Source organism: Apaloderma vittatum, unplaced genomic scaffold, assembly GCF_000703405.1.
Source record: "Apaloderma vittatum isolate BGI_N311 unplaced genomic scaffold, ASM70340v1 scaffold9193, whole genome shotgun sequence".
NCBI lineage: Eukaryota > Metazoa > Chordata > Aves > Trogoniformes > Trogonidae > Apaloderma > Apaloderma vittatum.
The window spans coordinates 25921-45277 of record NW_009706400.1 but is presented as its reverse complement, the minus strand read 5'-3'; the positions used below and the strand labels follow the sequence as shown (position 1 = coordinate 45277).

The 19357-nt window shown below is 37.2% G+C and overlaps 1 protein-coding gene across 1 annotated transcript in view; it reads right to left on the bottom strand.

The window, feature by feature from the left end:
- The window catches only part of WDR27 (WD repeat domain 27), a gene marked incomplete at both ends in the record, with an annotated part of 62482 nt that overhangs the window by 17210 nt on the left and 25915 nt on the right, over positions 1-19357 (bottom strand). The window contains 5 exons of the mRNA XM_009865777.1: positions 8699-8796; positions 16375-16496; positions 16772-16869; positions 18255-18388; positions 18989-19110. Coding sequence (XP_009864079.1) covers positions 8699-8796; positions 16375-16496; positions 16772-16869; positions 18255-18388; positions 18989-19110 — 574 coding nt within the window. The remainder of the gene's footprint in view (positions 1-8698; positions 8797-16374; positions 16497-16771; positions 16870-18254; positions 18389-18988; positions 19111-19357) is intronic.

The window sequence follows — 19357 nt, the reverse complement described above, 5'->3', positions numbered from 1 at the left end:
TTAAGTCCAGATATCTTCAGGTAACACAGCTATGAAAAAAAGTGGATTAAAAAATCCTAGAATAGATAGATAGATATTATGTGTATAATTCTAGCTTATTCTAGGAGTTGTCTTACTTCAGGTACTTTTTTTTTTTTTAAGTAGCAACAGGTGGTGATCAAACTTATTTTGGATACTGCAACCTTTGTGTGGCCAGCTGGCATGCTGTCCAGACTCCTAAGAATGCTTTTCTGGTCAGAGTTTTTCACGAGTTACCATGACAAACATCTGGTTATTGCATAGGACAGCAAATAGCCAAGTTTTCCCTATGTTCTCCATTGCAGAGCTTTTAGTCTACATTTCAAAATATGTATCTTTTTATGTTGCAAACAACTTGCAGAATATTAGGAAAAAAAAGTCTTTATAAGAGAAAGATAGCAGAATTGTGCATGTATTTATAAAGCAGTAAATAGTCTCACAAGTAAGTCGATTTCATTCTATTTTTGCTGCATTAAAACATATCTTGTCTGCAAACAAAAGTTTTCCTTTTTTTAATCCCTTTTTCTTTGTATTGTACTACTTTGTCCTAGTGCTCTGGTATTTATTCAGAGACCCTTCAGTACCAGCCAATCCACTGAGGCTCTGCAAAATCTAAGTATAACTTGACAGTAGTAGTAGCTACTTTACATGTTCAGTACACACGAGTTTCATATTAAACATGCACCAAACCCTCCACAGAGGAGCCCAGAATGTTTTCACCAACAGCATTCAGTTGGGACCACATACTCCCCATCCTGTACAGCCATGCATCCCAGTACCAGACTTAAAGGAACTCCAGACACTGCTTTATCCCTGTTTCCCTCAGAATCAACATAACAAGACCTTAAGTTCCAGAGGAAAAAACAAAAAAGAAAAAAAATATGGCAAGTCATGGGATCCCCATATTTAGAAGAGACCAAGTGGTAACCAAATTCTGACTACGTGTATATGTGTATCTTGCTCAGGATGACATCAAGCAGTTAGTTCACAGGGGAAATACAAACTGAGAAGTATCTGAAAATTGAAGAACCATTCATTCAAACAGCATGTCTAACCCTAAGGCTCTCAAACTGTAATTGTTAGAAAATGTATGAGATGAGTTCCATGTGTCTGCAGGAATTCTACTAAAATATGTTGCCAGGGGAGCTTATGATCTAGATGCACAGAATCATAATACTAGTTGGAGATTTTACCTTAATGTCTAAAACTATCTTTATACAATTGGCAAATCCTTTCAGAGGCTGAAAGAGGGTGAAACTGATTTTCCCTGGGATCACACATCAAAGCATTATCATGTGTCTGAATATTCTGCAGAAGAAATTCAGTATCTCCAAGTAGTCCAATATTCTTCAAATATCATCACTCTGGTCCAATAAGCACCCACTGTCTTTTTTCCAGAAAGAGTTGAGGAAAAGCTGTTCATCAACATTAGAGCTGCTGAACTTCTACTCCCCTATTGTCCAGACTATGAGTCAGAGGTAGGCTGCTCCTACTACCAAAGGCAGACAGTGTAGTGGTGTTTGGGACTTCCTCTCTCAGAGTCACATCATGGCTGAGATTAGTAGGCAGCTCTGGAGATCACCTTATCCAACCTTCTTGCTCATAGATATCTTGATATCTCTCAGGATTCCCATGTCTTTTTGCACAAAGTTGCTTGCTAGGTAGTTGCTTCCCCCACCCCCTCCCCCCAGCATATACTGGTGCCTGTGGGCTGCACTTGGTGCCAAGGGACTTTGCCCTTCCACTTGTTAAACTTCATGAGGCTCCTGTCAGCCCATTTTCCCAGACTGTCGAGACCCTTCTGGATGGCAGCACAACTGTCCAGTGTATCAGACACTCCTCCCAGTTTTGTGTCACAAGAAAACTTGCTACACTCTGGCCCATTATCCAGATAGTTAATGATGTTGATGATGATGATGTTGAACAGCATTGGAACCAGTACCGATCCTTGGGGTACACTGTTAATCACCAGCATCCAACTAGACTTCATGCCACTGATCACCACCCTCTGAGGTTCCTATTCAGACAGTTTTCAATCCTCCCCACTGTCTGCTCATCCAGCCCGTACTTCATCAGCCTCTCCACGAGGATGACAGTGTTGAGAGCCTTACTGAAGTCACAGTAGACAACATCTGCTGCCCTCTGCTCATCTATCAAGCCAGTAATTTTATGATTGATATTTCTTGAATTGATCAAGCATGACTTCCTATTGGTGAATCCATTCTGACTATCCTTGATTAATTCTTTGGCATTTATGTGTCTGGAAATAGTTTCCAGGATTAACTGTTCTATCACTTCTGCGAGGGGGTGGTTTCCTCAGAAATTCATAGAAACTATGTGTTCTTGGTCAGCTAGAAATAGGAACAATTACTGAATAGATGTTGTAAGACAATATTTATTGTATATCTATGTATCTATCTATTAAAAAAAACCAAGCTGCAGCTGCAAAGACAATTTTTGCCTTATTTCATGTCATATTCTGTCAAACACTAAGTATCTTACATTAAGAATTCTGCTGTTAATGCAGGTGTTCTTTCTTCAAAGGGAAGGCAATGGCTGATAAGAGCAAAGACAGAGTATTTTATCATGTCTTAGGACATGAAAACATCTGAGCAGCAATTCACTCTATTTCTGTGGAACAACCACTGCAAGATTGGTAAATCTTTCTTCATTTACTCACCTAGCTTGAATGATTGGCATATTCATATGCTGATTGTGGTCACAATCTAGAAAATTCATCAGTGCGTGGCTTCCCTGTGCAGAAGTACTGATGTTGCATTATCTTAACCTGGTTCTATAATGCATTACAGAGCTGTGTATATACCACCCTTGTTACTATCACTTTCAGAAGTGGAAGGAATTACTTTCAAGTTAGGAGCATTGCTTAGAACATTAAGCAGATTTGGGGTTACAAGGAACTACACAGATCATATGTTAATTACCTGGACTGACTTATCAGCACTTCTTTTTTCTGAGCAGAAACAATAATAAAAACATCACAAAGCATTCCTTAGCGTATATTTTGCAAAGCTTTGCACCTTATGTGAGAAATAATATGCATGTCAGAATGCAGCAAGAAGAAGACTGTTACAAATTGGAAGATGAGAAACCAACAGTGGTCATGGTACAGTGTCATCACTGACCAGGGCACCATCCCACCACATCTGAATAGGGTGGGCAAAGTAGTCTGCTGATAACAAGGTCCATTGACAGTCCCAGAAAAAGTGAGGTGATGAACCAGGGCCAGGGTCCCTTTCAGAAGTCCAGCCAGGAGCAGCCAGAGATAGACAGAGGGCTAGAGGTCAGACTGCAGCATAGGTCTGCTGGAGACAGTACTCAAGACACTCTGCCTAAAAGGTTGATTAAGGTCCACAAAGAAACCAAGGCCAGAGGCAGGGCTTGAGACACATACACTGGCAACAGTGCAGGCAAGGACTAAATGTCTAGGCCTGAGCTTAAATAGAGTGCCTGAAGCAAGGAGCAGAGAGCGCATGGCTGGGGGTCCATGGCTGGTCACTGCAATTAAGGCCCAGTGCTGCACTCAGTGCCCTTGCAGTACAGTCTTTAACTTAAGTAAAGACACATTTGAAAATCTGAGACAAGCCAGGCCATACAATTAGTGTCATAGAGAATGATGAAGCTTTACTGCACCATGACTTTAGCCACATTTTACTGATGAGCAAGGAAGCTCATCAGTGCTCAGAAGCTTTGCAGAAGATCTGAAATCCGCCTTGGGGAAGAAAAGCTTATACTACTCCACATTCTAGAACTTCTCTTAGAAAAATGGTTCTTTGGAATGAATCATGCAAGGGAAACAGTAAACTGCTACAGGAATCTGGACAGCTGATTTTTCTCAATATCAGCCAGCCATGATGATGGGAGTATTCATGCAGCTTTGCTAGTGAATGTGAGCTGGTGCTAAAAGGAAATGTTTAGTCAATATTCTAAATGCATTTAGCTAAGTGAAGAGGGCAACATTTTGCCTTTATAGTTTCCTCCCAACATAACAAACAAAATAAACGTCCTTTCCTCTGGGCATTTTAATGCACAGAATTATCTAATCTACAAGTGGGAGGAAATGAGAAATTGAAAGGGTTTAGACTGGTAACAGAACTAAAAACTGTCTTGTGAAATTTAAGTGACAAATGAACATATTAAAGAAGCTGGTATTTAGTCTAGTCTGCCATTTTGAGGTTTTATGGGTTTACTGTCTATTGGAGTGAAATTTTCCTTAATTCCTAAGTTTCTACATTCTTTCTATATATTAATTATACAGCACTGGGATGTCAAAACAATTCTGTCTCTGACTGCCCTATATGTTAATAAACATAGTCACCAAAAGCAGGCAGGTCTGGCAGATGAGCAGGCTTCATGTGTTAGAATTTTCTGACATACCTATCCTGGGCATTCCATAGTACTTGCCAATTTGTGTCATTCAAAGCCAGACTTTCCTAAAAGATTAAAATTAAGAGATGGAGTCAATAGATATAGATCCCTCTGAATCACTGCTAGACTCCTGACTTCAGAAGGAGCTGTGATGTCTCTAAAATGCATTCAACAGGGACAGCAGAAAGAGTATAATGGTAATATTGCTTTTGTCATATGGACAATCAAGAGTCTACAGTTTTTCACCATAGAGAATATTTAAACTCCTGCAAAAAAATATAAGTATGCATCAACATTTCGTATGTCGTGACCATTAAATGTTTTTCAGACTCTTTCTTGGTAATCCAGAGTGTCCTGGTTTGAGCTAAACAGAACCAATTCCATTCAGTGATCTTATTTCTCAGTTCAGTCTCTTCTAAGAGGCTGCACTTTCTGAAGTTAGCAGCATGTTTTTGCAGGCAGCTTCTGCTAGTAGAAGTGATAACACCTGATGTTTATTGTTACTAACGATTGGTATGCAGAAAGGCTCTGGCTTATGCTTGCTCCTGGAGTGACCAAGATCACTGATGAACCTTGTGCAACGCGCTGGGTGCTGGGAAGTAAAAGAGTTGCAAGGAAATTAAAAGTTGCACCTCTGGCGAGTAACAGACCAGACAGGTGACCAACAAGGATATTCCATTCCATATATGTCATATTCAGTATATAAAGCTGAGGTATCACAGGGCATAAGCTTTCTTCTTCGATGGCCAGGTCCAAGGAGGATTTCATCCATTCTTTTGCTTTCGATCCTGAATTCAGCTTCTGTAGCCAGCTGTCCTCTGTCACTGAGCCTGGGGCTTCCCTGGTGCCTCCTGCTCTGCAGCGTCAGTGATCATTGCTATCAGGGCGGGGGAAGTTGGGTTTGATATTGGTGTTGTATATATTTGCATATAGTTCATTATTTTAATTATTTCCTTGTTAGTATTATTATTGTTTTATTAAAGCCAGTTTAGTTCTCTTTTCCAATCCATAAATCTCTCTGCCTTATTCCTTTTCCCTTCCCCTTTGGGGAGGGAGAGTGGTTAGCGAGCATCTGTCAGCCTTTAGTGGCCAGCCCAGCCCTAACCCTCAGCACTGAAGTTGATAACTGTAATGTTATTCTCATTCATATTCCCATTACACCTCAGCCTAACTCATGTGTTCACTGCTTCCACCTTGGACCCAGGAGAGGGCATTTTTACTTATTCTCCAAGTAGCCATTCCTTCAGACAAGATAGACTTAAATTGCTTTTCAGTGTCATTGAAGTTGGTCAAAGCTCAATCTTACCCTAATGCATCCACTCATAAAGCCTTATAGTTCATTATCCTAACCTGAAAGAAGAGTAGCCAGAGTTGGTCCTTTTTCCAAAAAGATCTATTCTCTTTGGTTCTTTATTCATAAATCTGCTTTGTAGATTATCGAGAGCTTTTCTTAGCTACAGTTATAAATGAGAATGCAGGACAAGTATGAAAATATTAAAAATCTTCAGATAAAACTTTACAAATCCATGCATTTCAAAGCAAATGAAGCAGGAGTCTGAGTAAATCCAAAAGTCACTAGCAGTGTCCAGGATTCCCTCATCTATTGGCAAGATGACCTGGCTGTGTGAGGTTGGCTGACAACAGCAGAAAGTTAAAATGTCTTTCCATGTATCATCTTCAGAGGAACCCATCAGACTTTCTGACACTCTCCAAAGCAATCTTGGAATGCCTCCAGATCATCAACAGTAAAAGAGACAAACAGATTCAAAGCTTTATCCAGCAAGGATGCTGTAAATGGAAGTTTCAAAATATTCTCACCACTTCAAGAACAAAAGAAAATATAGGTTAAATGAACTTGCACTGTAGTAGTGGGGAAAAAAAGTAGTTTGATAATACAGACTGAATGGAAAAATTCTTGTGGAACTCAGAGCAAAAAAAAAATCAATATATTCAAAATCTATCAAGCTGCAGGCCAACATTACATGTCTGAAGATTTAGTCTAAGCAAAGATCAAAAAGGAACATAAGCATTCTGCTATGACTCCTCAGTCGATTATGAGAAAAGGAATGCATGTCAGAAGAATAAAAAAAAGGAACCATCATCAAAGAAATTGAATACAGAAACAACTAAATCTCGGGGAAATTGTGCAGAATTACTCTAAAAATTATTTTCCATGCTTTCAACTGCAGTTTTCAAGCGCACCATGATGGGAGGGTTTTTTTCCCCTACTTAATCAGAATTTTGTACTTTAGAGTTTTATTCAATAAAGTAACAATGGACAAAACTCTGCAAGGGCAACAAGCAGATGAAACAAAAGCAAAACAGTTTTCACTGTGTATGTCTAGGGCAACTACATAGAACAAAAGCAACCATCAATAAAGTTGAGATCCTGCAGTTAGTGTTACTATCCACAGCACTGCAACAGCATAAATGAGAAGGTGGACTTACCTTGTCTACATTTCAATACTGGACAAAGATTTCACTAAACAAACACTATTCTGGCAAACCCAAAGCAGAAACAAAGAGAGGTCATTCCACAGGGGCCATTCAAAACACAGTAATGGCTGATACACCAACTTTACAAATCAACAACTTCAAGAGATTAAAGGCACTGGCCCATCATAAGATTATGTAGGAACTAATCTCTCCTGTAAGTACCCAACAGTGCAAGGGATGGACTGGGTTTGATTGGACAAGACTTATGAACAAAAAAAAAAAGGAACAAAAAAAAAAGAAAAAGTTTCCAGCCTGTGTAACGGTATAGTAGATCTAACACTTCAGTGGAGACTCATTCCAAGTTCAGACAGAGCTTTCCAAACTCAGCCATTTCAAATGAACTTATGTGAAAAACACCTGGTGAACACATTAGGAAAAAGTGAACAGTTTTCTTCCTTACGAGAACTTAAGAATAGATTTTAAAATACAGAGGACTCAATCTCTGGTCTGACAAATAAAGAAACTTTCCTGTTTAAAAACTGGAGTGTTTTTTTCACATGAAAGTTACTAGCAAGAGAAAAATAAATAATTATTTTCTCTTTTTCATCTCCATAACAGTTGCTACCACTGATCACTGTGTAACGTGCAACAAAGACACATATACATAATACCTAATAAGCACCCTTAAAATATATGTCATTAAGGATTTGAATTACTTTTTTGAAGTTTGGCTAATAGAATTCAGTGGACACTAGAATACATTGACTTTGCCAAATTAAATATAGAACAAGAACATACATAAATTATTCCCCTCTTCCCAGGATATACTCATTTAATTGATTGTCCAGGTTTCACATTTTAACTATTTTACCATTCACCTGCTCTACTTATATTAGTATTTAGAAACAAAGAGAGAGATAAGTGATCTGTGAAAAGCTTTCTACTTTTTCATTACTCTTCAGCAACACAGTTTGAACAGCTTATTAGAAAAACATAAGAAGGTAACAGATTCCAACCCTGGCAGTCTCTAGTTTCATTACTTTCTGACATTCAGTGCAGGTAATACAGCAATTACTTTGGCAAGCAATGCCCCCTATAGATTTAATGTGTTCTTACAAGAGAAAGATGGAAATAAATGAAAGGCTCCTCAAGCACTTCCTAAACAGAAAATTCAGCACTAGAAAATTTATATTACATATTTCAATAAATGTGTTTACACACACAAAGCAAATACAAAATTATTCTTTAAAAGTTAAACATCCTCCTGTCCAATCCCCATTTCTTTTAAAGATAATTTGTTTAGCCTGCACATCACAGATTGCCCCAAGTATTTCCTTTCTTGAGCAGTGTTCCCTCCCCAAGGTCCCTCCCAACTCAAACTATTTTACAATTCCATAATATTATTCTGAGTTTATGATAGTATATTATGCAAATTTAAAGCACTACATACAGGATTTGTAATAATGTTTTCACAATTACATTTATATTTTAAATACTGCATCATAAGTTTTACCTTATTTAGCAGTAATGACATGTTGTTTTGATAACACAATCAGCATTCAGATCAATATATTATTTTACATATACAATTAGATCTACAAAGGTAGGTAAAAATGGGTGAAAAATCTTGACCATTTAATGGCTTCCCTATAACTAACTACAACTGAGGAACTAGCATTTTGTTTAGCCTCTTCAAATTTGTAAATTCCAATTAACCTTTCATATGTTTTTTTTAAAGGCTTAACTGTAGATCTGATTCCACATCCAAATTTCTACCGGTGTATCAGAGCAAGCATGACAATTCTGAATAGAGATAAAACATGGCCTTTTATTCCAAGGTACCTGAATTCAGTCTTACCTCAGTGTTCTTAAATCCCACAGTTTGATGCCATCACCTGCAGCTGTGGTCATGAAAAGATTGTAAGCTTCAGGTTGCTGAGTGCTGAAGGGTGACCCCTGTAAAATACGAAATCAGATAACTATTCTTGTGGTGGTAAATAATTATAGAATCAGAGAATATTTCAAACTGGAAGGGACCCATAGCAATCATCAAGTTCAACTCCTTGATCCTCTCAGGACTGCCTAAAACTAAACCACATGGCTAAAAGCGTCGTCCAGATGCTTCTTGAAATCTGACAGGCTTGACGCCATGACCACTTTTGAGGGGAGTCTGTTCCACTGACTGACTTCTCAGTGAAGAATTTACTCCATTTAAAAAATAAACAATAAATGTTTGTTAGGTCGTGTGAGAAATAGCTGGTCTGCACACAAAGGAGCACACAGGGAATGTGGCATGTGGGGGAACCCCACAACCCAGTCAGAGAAATGGAGAAACGCCTCTCTGTGTTGTCCCAGGACAGCCATGAGTCAATGGCAGAGACCCTCTGGACCATCTCACAGACCGATGGGAATTACTACCTACCAAGGTATGGGATCCATTATGCAACGCGAGGGAAGATAATTTTGTGATTGCACAAGACATCATAGAATCAAAGAATCACTAAAGTTGGTAAAGACCTCTATAATCCTCTAGTCCTACTGTCAACCCAACATTACCATGACCACTAAGCTATATCCTGAGTGCCATGTGCATGTTTTCTGAACACCTCCAGGGATGGTGACTCCACCACTTCCCTGAGTAGCTGTTCCAGTGCCTCACCACTCTTTCAGTAAAGAAATTTTTCCTAATATCTATCTACACCTCCCCTGGTATAACTTGAGGCCATTTCCTCTTGTCCTATCACTATCATGGGATGTTTAGGGGATTAGGGAAAGGGAGGGATCAAAGATTAGCCCAGCAATTATAAGCCATGCTGAGCCCTGGCATAAGTGGGCACACTTTCCATTGACTTCAGTAGCAATTGCATTCATTCATAACAGGACTGATTTTGGCTTTGTATCTTTAAATACTTAAATCCAGTCTATCTTTAAACTTATGATTTTTTTAGCATCCACACCGGCAAATTTAGGTCTTTTTGCTGGCTACAAACCTCTTCAGTTCCCTGGATAAGTATAAACAGTTAAAACTCATTCTTTTTTTTCTACCATTCACATTCTCGATTTGGCTGAATACATCACAGAAACCTCAAGGTCATTTCCCGCAATCAGTGCTTCACTGCCAGGAATCTTCTATTCGTTATGAAAACTAGTGTATAGCTGGAAAATGCTCCAGTAGTTAGTCAAAAGAATTCCCCAAATGGCAAGACAAAGTGCGGTACTCAGCACAGAAAAGGCTATAGGAGATTTCTCTTATTTGCTTTAAGCAAGATTTCTTCCTAAACTAAGGCTTACCACAGCCTGCTCTAACAGATGAACTAAAATGCGCTGTGCTACAGATTTCCCAAAGTCCACAGATTCTTCTCACATTAGTGTTTATAGTTATAAAAAAAGAGAGTAATTGTAAAAGAGAAAGACAGCAGTTGTCCAAAAGACAGTATTCATTCAAAGTTATAGGGCACTCTTTCTTCTTGAGTTTTTGAAGATTTTATTCACTATCCCTTTCTTCAGCCAGCAATGATCACAGAGCCCAATACAAAAAGTTCTACAGACACACACGCAGAGACATATTTACTTCAAGCATTACCCCTTTACTTTTGAATACACTAATAGTAACACAGGTAAGAAGCGCAATACATTTGTTTCTTCCCTGCCCTGACAATTTGTCAGTAATATACTTTACTAATACAAAACTATACTTGTATCTTCAAACTATATTTGCTACTGAATATTGCTGTGGAAGATAAGAAAATTATACCAGTTGGGATAATATGCAAGCAGAATCTTATTTATCCCTTTGTGTGTTTATAGTCCGTTAACTTGTGAGAATCTAATTCAAAAAGTAGCATATTCCAACAGGCACTTCAAACTGTATTCTTTCATTTCGACAGACCAATCCCCTGCCTATGCCCCATCACCTTTCTCATTCACCACTATAATACCTCCTCAGCTTCTCTCCAGACTAACTACATCATAACTTTTACATAAAATTTGGCCACAAGAAGGATGTGGTTCAACAGAATCCATCTCAATCACTAATTTCATATGAACACCCCCGATATCATCCAAACAGTGCATCTGGCTTATGCTAAAGTCATCAATCGATAGATGTCTGACAAAACTCTCCACATCTTCTAGGCCAGCACATACCTTCAGGCCAGTTTGTCACTATGGCTAAGAAAAAGTTAACTGACTGAAACTTCCAAGCTGTCAATTACATTTTTCAGTCTTTACATCATGTACATGTCCTAATTAATGGACCAATGAATTCTGAAACAAAAGGACCTGGGAAGAAAATGAGAAACGTTGTTGTTTCTCTGAAAATGAATGCAATCTATAACTGTGTTTGCTAGTAGAACATAATGCCATCCAAGTATTGGTGGTTGATAGATTCCTGTTCAAAAAATATGTTTTGCAGCACCACAGGCATACTGCTAACAATAAAGCTCTGAATATTTGTGGTCTGGTCTCAAATCACCATCTACTTCTCTACCTCCAAGGTTCCTAACCTCTAAGACAGGAACACAATTGTGGTATTTTGATCAATTCATTTTACTACATTTCTTATAAGTTAGTGTGCAAAACAATGGAATCATGAAAAGTCACATAGTATTTTGGTAATGACTGACAACCAATTTTCATACGATCTTATGTATCAAACCAAAATCAAGTTGGAAATCACTGGTTGAATAAAACCACTCACAGCAGTGTAAATCCAATACTAACAGCTTAGGATATTTGCCTTGTCAGGCTTGGGATAGGATGGCCAAGGACTACTCAGGTGAAGTTACTACAGCCAGAAGACTGACTTTTGCTCATTGCCTCAGAAGGAGCTTAATGAGATCACTCGGGCCCAGTAACATCCTACACTAAAATATCATAATCAGTTCTGAGAATAGGGTCAGGAAACCAGACACAGGTTCAGGGAAAAGGGTAGAAGATCCTTCAGCACCAGCCCATCATCAAAAGGTGGAAGACTTCCATCAGTTTTCTCAGGCTGAGGAGAACAATCAACTTCTATCTTTTGTGGTTTCCTCTCACGGACACTGGTAAGCTAAGTTGCATTATTTTGGATCCAGAACTAAGGGCTCTTCATAAATCAAATCTTAAATAACTGTACTAATCTAAAGTAGATGACAAACATGAAGTAATGTGCCACAAATAATACAAATATATAAAGAAAATTATCTGGTAGTAAGCACACTACCCAGAACTTCTTCCCTAGGTGAGGGTTTTTTTGTTACTATTTTGCCTAGCTTCCTCTTTTCCTTCTACTGTTTTTCTTCATCCAATACTTTAGATTTGTAACAGCCCCATAAGTCTAATTCTAATACAGCCTTTTTATAAGTTTTAGAATATCTGTCTCCCATCTGAGAAATGCTTGCTACATTCTTCCTCTGATTTCCCTTTCCTGATGTTGACAAAATAACAAGAATTCACAACACAAAATCCTGGTTTTTTAAGAATATAAGGAAAGACCTGGAGAAAACACAATTAAGTCATTGAAATACTATAAATGAAAAGGCAGAGTGCAAAAATATTTATATATCTGTTGGCATGTGTATATAGCATGGGTATATAAACAAATGCTACTTTCAACCACTGTTCCAACTTAAGGCTTTCAAACAGGGTAGTATTAAGACTCTTGGCTATTTCTAGTTAACAGAGATAAAGAAGGAAAGATTACAGCAGTAAATACTTTCCATCATGATGTGATGCTAGTGTGAAGATGCATTTTCACCATATTCATTATTCTTCAACTCACTATAGATGTATAATAACATAAGGCAGCTTTTTACTCTGTGCAAATATGGAAACTACTGTTTTTAAAGATATACCAGCCAAGACTTTTTTTTTCTTACATTTCCCTCCACTCCAAGTCACAGTAATGGCTTTTTTTCCCAGCTTCCATGCAATTTTTTTATTTTCTTCAGCATTATATTACTAACTTTTTCATTTCTGAAGTAATCCTTCGCATTAAAAGCTGAGTTTAAAATGGGAAAGCTGTGCTACTGCATCTAATTTAAAGATGTTTAGAATTATTCTAAAATATTTATATAGAGAGAGAATTATACAAAACCCAACCAACTATGATATGATATACTATACTCCCAACCTTCTGAGAATGAGCTCTATTGACATTGCTCTCTTCACTGCATCCTTCTTCTTCCTCATGGCCATTACCTTCCAAAACTTAGTTTCTTCCTGTCCTTGCACCTGTCTCCTCTGGACCTTTGCAAGACACTGAGGTTCAGGGAGATGATAGAGAAAGACATAACCAGAGCAAAGGATCTCTGGGAACAAAAGCAATCTATATGGTTGTGGAGGACTGGGAATAATATGGGTTGGGGTGAAGGAGGGATTCTACTACTGTGGGGGAATTAAGTATGAGAAAGAGAAAGGAAAGAGGTTGTAGAAGGTGGAGAAGTGAAGAGTCATAGCTGCCAAGGCAGAACACCTGTAATGATAGAGATACAGTCTAGCTGTAAAAGAGGTTTGAAGATGTAAACTGGCCAAGTGGCACAGGATCAGAAGTGCAGGACTCAGCCGTAGGCTGGTTATTCTGGAGCTCCAGCAAACTGTGAGGAAGCTTGAGGCAGTACTGTCATCACAGACGTTGCAAGAGAGAAAGTGAGGAGACTGACAAACAGAAGGCAAGCTGGAAACCCCATCTGGTTGCTGCTACTGTTCTTAATTCCAGAGAAGAGAGGGAAGAGCCCTTTCTGCCGTAAGAATGGGCAGAAGCACTACCAGATTCATGCTTCATGTGAAAAGAAGGATCACTGCAGCAAAGTGCCGGCCTACTACAGCAAGCACTCCATGTACTCATTCCATCTATGTACAAGGCATAACTACATACTCTAAATTCATCTGCGATATTTCATAAAGTGTTAACAAGAACAGAGATTACCTTGCATAATTCAAGCATCAAATAAGGGACAAGTTTTCAGCAACTGTACTTATATATGTACAGAGGCCACAGATTGAAAATCTGAGGTAAGAAGACAGTCTGATTTCACAACCCAATTACAGTCAGGAAGATTCAGAACATAAAGAAAGATAAGCTGTGGCCAGTAATGCTTCAGTAGGGTGGTTTACCATCTTCAACATACATCAAGGCTTCATCACACTGATGACCACCACTCAATGTGCTTTACTCTGCTAAAAGTGATGGTTCTGACCACTTGGAGTCATCATGGTATTTGGCTGTGAGGGAGGGGTGAACTCAATGGTTTTAGAGAGTATATTTGGGGCAGATTTCAAGAGAGGCAACAATGAGGAATTCTACTCTGGCTTCACTGCAATTACTGCAAGTTTTGATAAGCAAAACAAATATTTCTTGATTCTTGAGAGTCAGAAGAATTTTATTTAACAGGCCACAGAGAGATTTTCAAAATTAGAGAAGGAATGCAACCAGTTCTTAGATTCAGCTGATATTTAAATGTCTGAATGTTCCTCCGGACATTTCCTTATAGCACACTCTAGATTTCTGCAGTACCACACAGATAATTTGTGAATAGCTTTGCAGAAACACTGATTTAGCAGCAGTATACATGCACACACAAGTAAAATGACAAGTTTATTTACTTTTCAGTCCCAGTCTATGCTTCTTGATTAATACGTAATACAGACATGGCAATATTTATTATCTTCCAAATATATTTTCATTTTCAGAGTACTAAAAATCTAAAAAGGAAACAGGAACTAGACACTCATTAAAATGGGTGTCTCACTCCACCATCTTCTGAGTAATATACTTTATAATAGTCAGTGTAGCCAAATCTTTTAGATGAAAAATTCACAAACACACACACACATATATATATATATAAAAAAATATATTTCCAGCTAAATTATTCTGGAGGAAGATTCATAACACTGTTCTATTATACATCAATGTCTGTAATAAAGAAAACATTCAAAATTATGTAATAAGCTTAATCAAGTACACTGTAGGCCGAGATGTATTTCACACACTGACAATTCTTGCAAGCAATCTCTAGAACAGGTCAAAAGAGAGCAATTCAAAATCATTACATTGAAAATTATATATACTAGCTTACAACTGTTGCTGTCGAAAACTAGATATATAATAATATTACACTGTTCACCTACGTTTCTAGAGTATCCTATGTATTTAATAATTTGCTAACAGGTTTCCCCCACACTTAATTCGAATCTACTTTCCTTACTGTGTTAAGAGACCTTCAAATAGATTTTCTTTTTTTTATTAATTTTCTGGTCATCTTCACTTACTGCTGTCCAGGTAGAATCACAAAGCAGTCTTGGAACACGTGAACTGATTTGCATGAATCTAAAGAAGAAATGCACTTCAAGAATACCTATATTGCAATCATTAATGAGCATTTAGTCCATAAGATGAAGGTAGGGTTAGGCCAAAGGAAAGACATTATAAACGTTGTGTAGGCACTGAACTTCAGCATCAATCGCTTCTCTGCATGGACTTGCTTCTATTGCACCACGACTCACCACTAGCCAACCTTAGATTCTGAGGTGTTTCACATTTAAACAGGATGATATTTGCACACAGCATTCTGCATATTTTTATGAGTCCACAACATATTTTAGCATATTATCTTAATGCAATATACCAAGTTACATTTACTCTAATAGCTTTAAACTATACAAATGTAACAAAACAGTTGATATGTAACTTTCCTCTTAACTTTTCCTAAAGTATTAATTTCATGAAACTGAAAAAATCGAGAAACTAAAATTTTTAAAAAATGGTCAGTTTTCTTTGCTATACGACAAAACTCTGGTTTTTCCCCAAGTGAATACTTGTCCACAGCTTTAAAGTTTTTCTTGATTAAATAACCTGAAGCCACCAAGCTGACCAAGCAAAAAGACAAGCCAGAATTTTAAGCCTATGTGTGTTACAAATAGTACTAAAATAGCACAGTTTTAAGTATTTTACCAGATCACATCTCTTAGGAAAACCCACAGAGCGTTCTACAAAAGCAGTAATAAGGAACTGTTTTAAACCCACAGAAGCAAGTAGTTTCCAACTGGGAATGAAGAACTGTACTCAACCAAACCTAACACAGTAGACATTCCAGCGGGTACAGTACCATAAGAACTCCAAACATTCAGATCAATCTACAAGTAATAAAAGAGCAAGGATGTGGGTTTTTAAGTCATCTATTCTATCGCAGTATTGAGCAGTTCTTTTTTTCTGGTTCTGAAGTTTCAGAATAAATCAGACAACACCAGATTCAACTTTAGAGGAGAACAGTTACATAAGGAAAAGTTCCTTTTTTTTCTGGGGCAAGTAAGGCAAAGGGTGACAGACACTTTCCTAAGAGAACCTGTTCAGTCATTCTCATTGCTCCCTGCTTTCCACCAGAAAACAAAGGAGATCTGGATGCCTTCATCAGACAAACATATGACCTTACTCATTCTCTCCAACATATTAAAAAAACTCTACCAATTACCATCAATTACATATTTAGCCTCCAATTTCTTTGCTGATGGAGTTGTGGCAGTACTGCAAATAAAATTCAATAAAGTATATACCTTATTTTGGCAGATCTGATGGACTGATCTCGTATGAACTTCTGGTATCACTGCTGTACTGCAACCTGCATTGAGGTCAAAAACTTCCAATGCTCGATTGCTGCCAGCTGTAAGTACAATATCTGTGAAGTTTTCTGTGTTAAAGTTAAAATGATCTAGACAAACAAAAACATACAGACAGACAAAACCACAGATAAACAGATATCAAAACTGTCGTACTTAGTGCTTTATGAGTAGCACGAAAAATCTTACAGTACTAAAAAAATTATGACCAAGGCTGAAGTTCAGTGCCACAAAACAATACAGCATTTTTTTCTATTAGAATAAGAATAGTAATCAAATGCTAATTACTTTAACAGAAGTTATTTCCAAAGACAGTAAGAAATACAAAGGATACAAGAGTAGAAATCATTTACTGCTGAAAGACTGGTAATCTCCATTGTTGAAGCCATAGGAAATTTCTGCACCAATTTGCAAACACTTCTCTGTTTGTATCTGCAAAAAAATATGAAATGAATGCCAGCGTTAGTGAAATCAGCTATTATTTGTGGCCACCAGTAAACTCTTGTTGGAATTACAAAGCAAATCAAAATGCTTTCTTTCATTATTAAAAATTAAAGCCACAGACCTTTTGACTCATTGCTGAACTCTATTAAAAAACTAACACTAAACACAATTAATGAACAATTTTGAATAACTTTTAAAGAGAACTTACATCGTAATCCATTAGCTACCTTTTCAAATAAGAAGGAATTTCTATTCTTAAAAAAAAGTGTATTTTAAAGGAGTCACACAATGCAGTATTTATTCTCCTTATATTTTCTGTTTGATAAATCAGTTTGTGAAGTTCTACCTACTAGGCTCATGCCTCAATCTAGGAAAGCACTCCTAATTAAAAAACATATTTAATCCTGTGCTTAGCATGTTTTGCTGTGCAGTGACAAAACCACCAAGAAAATAGGCCAGTTTTTCCCATCTAAGGATGACACCAAATACTATTTAATAGCTAATAGACTTCAGCATTGTAACCTCAATGATGTTTGCTCTTCCACTCAAAAACTGAAGTCATAATATCAGACAAAGAAAAACATCTATTCAAGTTTCTAAATGCTATTGTGTGTAAACATGTACACATACACATACACATGCATACATCTATACATATTTGAATGTAATACAGCTTCATATACACAAATACTACTGAAAACCAGCAGGAGCAAAGAAAGAGTAGAGAAACTTAGTGAAAGGATACAAGAAAAGTTTTAGCTCCAATTCTAAAGTAAAAGTATAGAAAAGGTATCAGACATTTAATAAAAGTACTGATTCCATGTCAGAAAGAAAGAGTCATATAATGGTAAACAGAACAGTAAAAAGTACATTAAGGATGCTTAACAATGAAAAAACAAAGGGACAAAATACGATAAGTAACCAGATACCACATAACAGTTAGCAAGTCAGTGAAAATTAGGAAAATTATCTATTTGATAGAGAAGGAAGAAAACAGTCGCAGCGTGTTGGAGTCTCTGAAAGAAAAAGGAGACACCATATTCCCACAAGAGAAAGATTTGCAAAATACTACTCAAACATAAGACATTAATGCACATGGACCTGTAAACACACAGAATGTAAAGCTCAAAAAGGTGCCAACTGGTAACAGTAAAAAGGTATTTGCAACAGTTAAGGTATGTACTATAAAAAAAATTACCTGACAACTGAATTTAGGCCCAAACAAATATATTTTTACAATTAGCTTTTAATACTTGTTCATTTTTTTTTCTTCTGTAATATTCTCGCCCCCCAGCCTACTTCATTACCCACAAGATCCCAGATCAATCAGTGCAAATACTTTCATTGTTCTGTTATTAAGAAATTGTACTCACCGTTTGAGGTCATCCTTAGCTGTGTCTAGATGGGAACTTATTAGATGAAATTCAGCTCCACAACATAGCAATATAAATTTATCTAAAAAATAAAACTGCGCAAAGCGTACTCTCTTATGAAATATTTCTTTGCCCTGAAATACAAACAACATTATTAAGAATGGAAATTAATAATTTTTTGTCTGAAATTCCTGGTGTTAAGAAGCAGTCTCCTGGTTATCCTGATGATATGTCAGGAGGTTAACCTATTCCGTAGTGGCCCTTCCTATTTTTGACATCTATTAATCTCAAAGTAAAGTTTTCATTCTACTTAAATTAGTTGTCCGTAAAGTTAATAGTATCTGTAGTCAATTATTATACAATCCAGCTTCATACTCTAAACTTCCATTTGAATTGGGGAGTAGACTGTAAAGTGAAGCAGAGCTGAGCCAATGAAAATAGAATATATAGAGCAGACAATAAAACCAAAATTTTCCCATAGACAATAAAAGTAAAATTTGCCCACTAGTTTTGTCTACTAATATTTTTTTTTCTTTTCATAAATTACCATGATAAAAGCCTAGTTTTAAGTCAATGGACACCTCGTAAATCATAGTATTCAGCTGGAATCACCACCTCCTAGAAGCTCTGAAAATCGGTCTGCGTCTGTCTTCCACAGAGCTGTTAAAATGAAAGTAGATGAAAGCGCAAGACAGTGTCCTCTGTGAACCAAACCAGCAGAAGTTTCTAATTACCAGAATTACGGCAGGTACTTTACCGCAGACTGACCAGACCCTTAAAGTTCTGTCTTCCGACGCAGAAACTAACCACTTCTTGTCATGACTCCAGCCAACAGAGTTAATTGCACCATCATGACCTAATAAAAATAATAATGAAAATATCATAAGGCTCATTTTGTGTTTTCACGCATTTGTCCAGAGGTAATTCTATTGTTTTAATATAACTATACACAACATTAACATACATTTTAAATACAGGATTCAGATGGTTAGATTAAAACCAGTAACAGTAAATCAGTTAGATTTCTTTCCTCCACTGAAAACTCTGGAAAAATGACTCTCATTAATAATCAGATAATCCTAATTCTGACTCTAGTTCTCCAA